This window comes from Melopsittacus undulatus, chromosome 3, assembly GCF_012275295.1.
Source record: "Melopsittacus undulatus isolate bMelUnd1 chromosome 3, bMelUnd1.mat.Z, whole genome shotgun sequence".
Classification (NCBI taxonomy): domain Eukaryota; kingdom Metazoa; phylum Chordata; class Aves; order Psittaciformes; family Psittaculidae; genus Melopsittacus; species Melopsittacus undulatus.
This window is the reverse complement of record NC_047529.1, coordinates 50981570-50991151: the sequence shown is the minus strand read 5'-3', so window position 1 is coordinate 50991151 and position 9582 is coordinate 50981570. Positions and strand designations below refer to the sequence as shown.

General features: G+C 40.7%; 1 protein-coding gene across 1 annotated transcript in view; it reads left to right on the top strand.

The window, feature by feature from the left end:
* Positions 1–572: 572 nt before the first annotated feature.
* The window catches only part of MDN1 (midasin AAA ATPase 1), a 101205-nt gene continuing 92195 nt past the window's right edge, over positions 573–9582 (top strand). Inside the window, exons 1-5 of the mRNA XM_031052639.2 lie at positions 573–674; positions 6221–6447; positions 7047–7271; positions 8777–8884; positions 8964–9156. Of these exons, the coding sequence (XP_030908499.2) occupies positions 573–674; positions 6221–6447; positions 7047–7271; positions 8777–8884; positions 8964–9156 (855 nt within the window). The remainder of the gene's footprint in view (positions 675–6220; positions 6448–7046; positions 7272–8776; positions 8885–8963; positions 9157–9582) is intronic.

Genomic DNA, 9582 nt, shown 5'->3' with positions numbered 1-9582 from the left:
GAATAAATGCTAGCGTAATGCTAGCCTTCCTCCCGAGCCCTAACTGCCTGTCTGGGTTAGTCACCGTCCGGCCTCACTCCGGGCCGTGACCTAGATTTAGAGGGCCTCAGTGTGAGCACTGTTGTCCGCTGCCCTTGACTCGATATTCTGTCGGCAAGCCCAGCAGTAGCGACGAAGGTCACTCTCTGAGAAGCAGGGAATAGGGCAGAATGAGGACGCCCAGCACCCTGAGAAGGCGGGAGAGACTCGCTCTGCTCCCGGACGGGCTGCTTCCTGCCGCCTGTGGAGTAGCAGGTGCTGGGAGACTACATCTCCCGACATGCACCGGGCTCCCGGCGACTGCGTGCCGCTCTGCGCAGCATATGCTGGGAGTTGTAGTTTGACGGGTGAGGGGTTCGTCACGTGAGAGGCTGTGACGTCTCGGGTGGGTGACGGCAGTGCCGGCGGAGCGGAAGTGGTGTTGAGGTGTGTGTGTGCCCCGCGCCCCACGTGCTGCCGGCGGCTGGCACGCACCCGTCGCGCTGCTCCCGTCAGCTCTGCCCGCACCCAGGCGGCGCAGCGGCAGCAGGAGGATGGCGGCGGACCTGCGGTTCTGTCTAACGGGGCCGCTGCAGTTGGTGGTGCGCAGGAACGAGAAGAGCCGTGCGGAGCTGAGCAGGTTCCTGGCAAAACAGGTGAGCGGGCGCCCACCTCCCTCCATACGTTCTGGTCTCACAGGAGCCGCTGAGGAGCGAAGGGGACGCTCCCCCGCCGAGGCGCGCCGCCATCTCCTCCCGGCAGCTCTGTGGGTTCACCCGGAGAACCCTCACGCCCTTGGGCGGCCCCGCGGGAGCAGCTCGCCGCTCGCTCCCCTCTTTCTCTCTCTTGCTTTCCGTGTGTGCCTGTTGCGGTTTCTTCTCTTGCCCGCCCTTTCCAGGGTTGTGGGAGCGGGGCCGTGTGAGGCACGTTTTCTCCTGCCTCCGGTGCTGCGTGTGTCCCACCTCCCGAGCAGGCGTTTTGCCCCGCAGTTAACATCTCCAGTGTCTTAAGGTGACTCTGAAAGCATGCTAAGGAGAGATTGTATGTTGTTAACGAGCACCGGGGCAGCATGTAGTCCTGTAACTGCAGCATGTTACCCTGCTGCTATTTGCATTAAAACAGCCTCTGGGTTAAAAAGATAGAGGAATGGATTTTCTAGGTTTTGCTTCCTTCATCCCAGTGATGCTGGGATGTGTTCCCATTTTCACTGTTTTAATGCTTTGACTACCCTAAATGTGAAAAGCATGCTTTCTACCTAGGAGAGTTGAGCCTAGCTAATTTCTGGCTCTGAAATACTCAAAGATATGTAATAACAGAATATCAGCACGTCAGATGTTACATTATTAATACTTTTCATGGTAGAGCTTTGAAGCCCCTAAGCTGTATACACACTTTGGGGATCAAAATCCGTATTTCTCTTTATCTAGGAAATGGCTCAGTTGTTTGAAGATGGAAAGTCTAGGTCATCGTATTGCCTGAATTACTACACCTTAGTTATGGTTAGGGAAGCCTTTTGTATGGGTAGTCAAGATTCTCTGTTGGTAGACAGATGGCTCTTTCTTTCTGTCACTACAAATCATAGGATCAAAGTAAAATTTACATGAATATATATCCCTGTGTTGGAGAGTTGATGCTAATTGGTGGGAAGCAGTGCTGAAGAGCTGCTATTCAAGGTAAAGAAACAACTGAGAAATAGAGATGGGGGTGATGCAAATATGTGTTGTAGCAGACAGATGGAGTGGTGAACCAGAAGTGAGTCACCCCGACCTGAGACTGAGGAAGAGAGTGCACCCTTTCCCTTTTGGTGACTGTTTTGAGATACACTGAAGGTTTAAAAGTCTCACTAAGTGGAAATTATTGAAAAGTGATTATATATATGGGGTCTGGAACAGCACATTAAAGAACAGTGACATGTTCTTTTGAAAATGGCATTGCTGTTTCCAAGCTTGGAAGCTACAGGTATGCTAGGCTTATCTTGCCACTAACCAGCAACTGTTTCCAGTCATCATTTCCTGATTTCCTACCAGCTGCTTTGTATGTAAGTATGTATGTTCTAGATTCTGAAAATCTAGAAAACTGTGCTGTTTAGCTTCAACTGCACTTCAGCTGGTGACTTCAGCATCCCAGAATGGAATGGAACTTGCCCACAAGTGCTAGGTAAGGAACAGTCTTTTGAGATTCATAGTAAGGCACCATTCCTGTGGCGATGGTAGATCTTGTTACCTGTGCTTCAGTATGGAATCTGAGTAGAGCCATTTCAGTGTAGACTATTTGTATACTGTTAACTCTGCAACAGTTGAGCAAATTTCTGTGTTCTTAATGAGGGAAATGAGATGAAAAGCTCTCTAGTCTTTTTTTTCCTGCCTTTTATATATATATAAATATATATATAAATTAAGCTAACTGTCTAAGCAATATCAATGCAGAATTGTGAACTGCTGGAATGTGCTTTTGGTTCTGTGTGTTACCAAAGATCTGATTGTATCAGAACATTTTCCTGCATAGAATTCCAAATGTGGATTTTGTGCAAATGCATTCATGTTGGCTCCCTGTGATGGTGCAGTTTCAGTAGAGAAGTTCATTTATGTGAAGGTTAAAATGCTAGTAGGAATGGACTTTAGGGCAACCTTGTTTATTTCTGCCTTTCACATCTGCCACCATGCATATATGGAAAGATATAAACTAAAAAAGCCCCAACCCTTTTGGATATTTTCTCTGTTTTGTCTGCAGAACCATCTTAAGTAAATTGGAGATCTTGCGTACACCATTCTGGATCTCCTGTTCTGTTGGTGTTTTAGCTTGGCAGCCTTCATTTCCCCTTTCAGCAGCGAAAATTCAAAAACTGTTTTAATAATAACCCCAATTTCTTATTTATAGCCCTTCAGTCTTAGCATTTGATGTTGAGAGGTGCCTTTATTTTAATAAATGCAGGAAAAAAGAGGTGACCTAGCTTTCCCAAATTCACCCACCTTCTCACTGGCTGCAAGGAAAATGTCCTGACATCCTGGCAACTAAGGCAAACTGATTTATTTTCCTAAATCATGACATCTGCTTTTTATTTGAAAGACTAATTAGGCTTTACATCATGTAGCATTGTAAATAAGGGAAGGTATATTGTGCTTTTGTTTCATCTTGGAGTGTATTCTCATCTTTCACTGTCTAGTTTTTGAAGAGCTGTGATTCTTGGGAAAATGGTGTGTTAATAAATACACTGATACAAAGTCAGAGAGAATGTTATCACTGTTCTCGAGGGAACAATCTGTCCAACTCTATCAAATGCAATGTGTTGGAGGAGGAGTAGGAAGCCCTGCCTTGCTTTGGTGGTAGTTGAAGCTATCTTGTTCTTCTTGTGAGTCTGCATACCCCCCTGCCTTTTTAATTGATTTTTTTTTTCCTTGAAATATGTGGGTTACAGAGAGAGGTCAGGCTCATGTTTTGCTTTATCTTACTGAACCGAACAGCCACCAAAAAGAGCATTCCTACTCCGTTTCCTTTTTCCCTGTTCCCAAGGCCAGGCCACACCTTTCTGTCACTTTTATCCTGAACCCAGTGCTGATGTGGAAAATCTGTCCAACTTTCTCACACAGTGGAAGACTGGAAGAAGGATTAACTTGGATCATCTTGCCAAATCGATTGCTGCACAGTCATATAACCGTAGACATGTTGTGTGATGCAATGGAGCCAAGAATATGTGTTCTTGTGTTGGAGGGGAAGACAGATTTCCTACATGCAGCCCTTATGCCCTCCCACTTTTTGGAAGTGTTCCACTGTTAAATCTCTGTATGGTGTAAGGTTCTGTAGAAGCACCTCTGAGCCACAGTCACAAATGAGGTGTTCATGTGGGCCCAGATTGTTCCTTGCCATGGTCCTTTCTCTTAGTAATCTTGGTGTTTGGGTTAAGCTGGTTCTTAATAAAGATTTCTGCATCTTGTGAGCACTGAGTAGATGTACTGTGCAGGCTGAGAAGGAGTTGCAATGTGCTGCTAGAGGAGCAGCTGGGATTGTGTGTGACTCCAGGTCTCACTCCTAGCTGTGCTTGTCTTTAATGTCTCTTTCATTATTAATACACAGTGTGTATATATTATGTATTTGGAGGGACATTCTTCTGTGATGCTTTCTTAAAGCGGCTGTTTGGAACTGTAGGTATGGATTTACTATTCTAGATTAGAACACTAAAATTAAATGCTTTTGGATCAGATGTCATTTGCTATTGAATGAGGAAGTTGGGTATTTCACAGAGCCACCTTTAGTTAACAAACCCTTTGACAGTATTCTTCTTTTCCATAGAATTTTTAATTTAGACTCTGAAAGGCTTAGAAACCAAACAGACGATTCCTTTGTAGTATGAGAATGTTGCCACTGTGATTTTTGAACAGTCTTATATGTCCTAAGGGTGCTGTGCACACTGATTAAAAATCTGTTTGCTCTCTCAAAATTGATAATGGGGAATGGATTTGTTGTACAGTAGTCGTATAACTACAGAATTTTACTGAGCCACATTATTTATTTACTATTTTATTTTTAACTGCTTATTTGATGTGAAAAGCTCTGTTTAAAAAGTTAAGCACCCCTGGTTGTGCCTTGCTTGGATAGCAAGAGATGTAACTGATTCCAAATATATACTTCATATATTTGTCAGTGGAGTTTGTCTTCAGTCCTTTTGAGCCATGCTGCCTTTCAGCAGGCTGTCATTCATGTTGCTGCTCAAAATCTGATCCCCTGTAATGAGCAGTATCTTGCTTGCTCTGTGATGAATGCGGACCTTCAGCTCCTTTAAAAAAATTATTTTTGATGCTGCTCTGGTATGTGAGAGGAAGATAAACTTGTGTTTGGTAAAAATAAACACAAAGCGTGTAAGAAACTGCTTGCAGTTAATGGAATAGTTTCGATGTTTGTAGTGTATAGACTGCAGTTTACCTTATTTCTTACTTGCTGTTAGGGAATGGCTGTCTAGGAACACGAACAAGCACACATGTATTCTAGCAGGATGCTGACAGTGGTATAACCTGAGAAGATCACCATTTGAAAGGCAGTATGTAGTACCTCTGCAGACTATTTATCTTATAACAATGAAACTGTCCCATCTGCAGGCCCAGGATCAAAAGTAACAAAAGTCTAGGTGAAGCAGAAACAGGCTGCAGGTGTTGCTGAAATGAAAGACTGCCTGAATTGTAGAATGTTTCTGTAGCAGTTTAGCAAGTGCTTGCTTTGTTTAGAAAGCTGCCTTGCCTAGTTGTATTTTTTTATGACCTTTCTGAGAAAGATGAAATCTTGTTAGGACAAGGGTTCACTTGGCAAGGGAGAGTGGAGCATCAAAGTGAAGAGCAAAACCAACATGGTGCAAATTCATAATCCCAGTACAAATCAAGATTATTTATATGGCATTATATGCTAAATATTACAAAGTGATCCAACTGATGCTTAGGTAAAAATGTGAGCTCAAAAACCAGAGAAATTTAAGCATGAGACAAGAAATGGGTTGTTGTTCTTCAGTAGCAGATTTAGGAAGGTTGGGGGGGATGTGAGGGAGTGGTTTTATGTGTGGGGGTTGTGTTTGGTCTTTTTTTAAATTTGTTTTCCTAGGAGATGTGAATGTTTTCCATCTATTCTAAAGTACATTATTTTGTTTTGTACTAAAGGACCATTTTTATATAAAAGCAGGAAAAAATCTCAACTTCAGATACATGCTGCTTGTTGTCAAGAGCATTTCTGTCTCTGGTTGCTATCAGAAATACAGAAATAAAGCTGTGATCATGATTGATTTTTCAGAAAGATGGTGAATGTGATACAACTCACTTCTTTATCATCTCACTTTCTTAAAGGTTTTATGGCTCTTGTGAGACTGAGCTGCTGAGACCATGGCAATTCGGTTAACAAAGACACTTTAGTTATAACATTTTCTCCATTTCTTTCTTCAAGTAATTCACTTTATCTTTTAGCTGTAAAATACAGTTTAGGAATTTTGGACTTTATTGTAATTCTTATTTAGTGTGTCATTTTGTATGTTACTCATTCTGTTTCCCCATATTTTCATTATGGAGAGCTGTATCAAGTAAGTACTTCCATTGGGACTTTGGGCTCCCTTCTAAATTTCTGAAAGATTTGATCTGTAAAATTCACTGTGAACCCGGCATGAATAGTTCTGAAGTTAAAAGTCAAAATCATTGCCCATTTAACCTGTTCTTACCTTCCATTCCTCTAGATTTGGACTCAGCAGGATCGGCAATTCATCCTTGATGCTTTAGCGCGGTTATTATTGGATAAAGAATATACTCTATTGATAGGCCGTCAAGTTCGGCCAATCTTGTTGGATTTGTTGGAAAGAAATGCAGAAGCCATTAAAGCTGGTGGCCAAATCAACCACGATCAACATGAAAGACTGTGTGTTGCAATGAGCAAGCTGGTTGCTGACCATCCTGATGTTTTGCCGTGAGTAATGTAGTGTCTCTTTATACAGTGTTTGAACATAAGGAGCATGTGCCTGTCACAGTTCACTGATGAAGAGAGGTGGTGATACAATTTTGATTGTCTCACATGACAAATGTGTTCTGAATTGAAAGAATTATTTAGAAAACACAAGTCTTAAAAGACAGCTTGTTTAGATTAAATTGTGTTGTAAGATCTAACATGATTTTTCATCTTAATGGTCAAAAGAAGAGCAAAATAGTTGAAAATTGTTCACAACCGAAATTTCTGCATTTAAGATTAGACCTGTGGGCCAGTAGAATAAAAATTAACATAAGAAGGAATCAATATTACTTTTTCAGAAAACAAGAGCAAAGTGGTTTCAACAAAGGCAGGACACTTTCCCCTTGATAATTAAGTAACGATTTTTTGTAAGGTAAAGTATGTTGTCAGCTGATTGCTGAAGTAGTTTTCTCTACCAAGTGCAGACAAAGTCAAACATAGGCCTTAGTTCTCAATGACAGTCTTGGGACCTCTGTTCTGATACTTTTATTAGTGGTTATTTTCCTTTCTTCTGGCTTAGATATCTGTGTTCCATCTTTTTCTCTCTCTTTTTTCTAAAGATTTGCTTTAAGATATTTTAAAACTACATCACCAGTTTTCCAGAGGCTTTTCCTAGAGAGCTCAGATGCAAACACAGTCCGATACGGGCGCAGACGAATGAAGTTACGGGACCTCATGGAGGCAGCCTATAGATTTTTACAAAAGGAGCAATCTATTTTCCGGGAATTGTGGGACTGGAGTGTGTGTATTCCACTCCTAAGGAGTCATGACACTTTAGTCCGTTGGTAAGTTAATACCCCCAGATCTTTTCCTTTGAAAAGATGTATCTGTATCTTAGATTGTCTTTAACAGTGTTCAAATGCAAGTAGAAAAATCTTCAAGAAATACCAGAAAAATCTGTTCTGATGGTATCTGTACATGTGCTTCTTACCCGATGCTTTGAAAGCTGTAGCAGTCTGTCACAGGGTGAAACTTGGGCTGGCTCTTAGTCGTGCTTAAAGCTGTGGTCTGAAGAATCTTTTCAGATAACTTCAGTTTACCCAGTGGTAAACTTCACCTCTACTGTAAGCCTTTGGGTATACTGCATGCATTCGAGCATGTTATCCAAGAAAAAAGTAGAGATTAATCTACTGTCACTTCAGTTGAGGTTGCAATAGTATATTATGCTATTTTGCATTGATACGTTATTAGCGAGTTGGGTTTTTTTCTATTGCTAGTGTGTAGATGTCTTGGGTACTGTAAAACTTTGTTTATTTAAGCTAAGCTTTCTCATTGGCACTGTTTCAGACTTTGCATGTGATTTTGATCAGACGTTTTACATTAAGTGTCTGCCTGCAGGGCTTCAACCTAGTCACATGATCTACCTTATTTATGGGAGTGGAAGTATTGATAGTGCCTTATATTTATTTAAGAAAAGGTTTCTAATAGTTTTCATTAAAAAAACCCCAACATAAATTCAGAATTATGTTTGTAACACACAGTTTTGAAATAAAGTCTATAATTCAGGAAGGGCAGGAGCTAGGGTGTTGTGAAATCTATCAGCCGTTTATGAGGCTCTTCAGGATGACATACACTTACATAGTCTTAGAAAAAGAAATAAGAATTTCTAATTCATTGACTGGAACGGGTTCATGTGGTGTTCAACTAATAATCTTAAGTAAGTGGGTCAGTGGACTTTTAAATTTTGTCCTGAACCAACCTTCTTCTGGTAGCTCCCACTGTCACACCAAGCTCATTGAAAGCTTTATTTCTTGGAAGGGAAAACCAGTGCTATAATAATGAATTTTTTATGAATTGTATTAAATGTTCTTTTGTTGAGACACAAGTACAATGGGAGTCATTGGCTTCTTTTGGCACTGAGTCTTGAAGTCATTGTGTTAGGGTTATTTTAGAAATAGCATAGAATAGAAAGCAATTTTGAAAGGAAGTGATAGGAGGAGAAGAAAAAAAATCAGGCAAAGAAAACTTCATTTTCATTGTCTGATATGTTAACCTCCATTTATTTGGGTAAATGCTCTCCTTTACTGTATTTCTGTTGATGATTCAGTCCTTCCGAGACAGCTTAGCTAGTTGGTGTATAAATGATAAGGTATGCCATGACAGAATGGCTTTTCTCAGTTCGGTATCTTTAATCTTAAAGAATGTTAAGCATAGCAATAAAATAATTCGTACAAAGAAAGTTTTCTGCATATTTTCCCAAACTTGATATTTTATTTTGCAATTGCCAGTCGTCAAACTAGACTTCTTAAGACTATGTTTTGACATGTTTTGTTCTAAATATAATTTTTAGGTATACTTCAAACTGTCTTGCTCTGGTTACATGCATGAATGATGAGCATAAATTATCTTTCCTGAAGAAGATATTCAGTCCTGAGGAGTTGATACATTTCAGACTAAAGTAAGAACTTTTAACATCTTGAACACCATTTGGTTTTGTTTGTGGCTTTCAGTTGACTTAATAAATATGGATTTCACAGGCTTCTAGAAGAATCTCAGCTGGAGAATGTGGAACAAGCCCTTGTTTTGGCTAATCCAGACTCCTCATTTTGGCAAAAGGAGAAAGAACTGCAATACACACAAGGACATATAGTGTCAGGCGACCTTTCTGCAAATGTAGTAGCTGTATGTGGTGTTGTGCTGCCGAGGCTGCAGCTTATTTCTGAAGAGCAGGTATGTAACCCAGGCTTGTGTGTACCTTTTTATTTATTTTTTTTCTGTTAAGAATCCCTAAATTCGGTGAACTGACTTTTGCCCTGCTTAAATGGTATTGAGATATTACAGGTAATGTGTGTATCTTTAGCTTTCCTGATGTGTGCTGTAAGCTAGCATTGCATAATGTAGACACTGCAAAGAAGCTCTGCAGTGGAATGAAGCGTTGAAGACGTAGCAGCGGTGTTAACTTTATCTTTGTGTAATGGTTCTTGCAAGCATACTACAAAAGATTATTCAGCCTTACATAGTATCTCTAATTCAAGTTAAGGTGATATTTAACAGGTGAGTAAAGCCAGGATCTGATATGTTTGCTTTTACCTGCAGGAAGTAAGTTTTGGTACTATACAGACATATTATAAACAGCTTTTCTCCAAACATATTCTC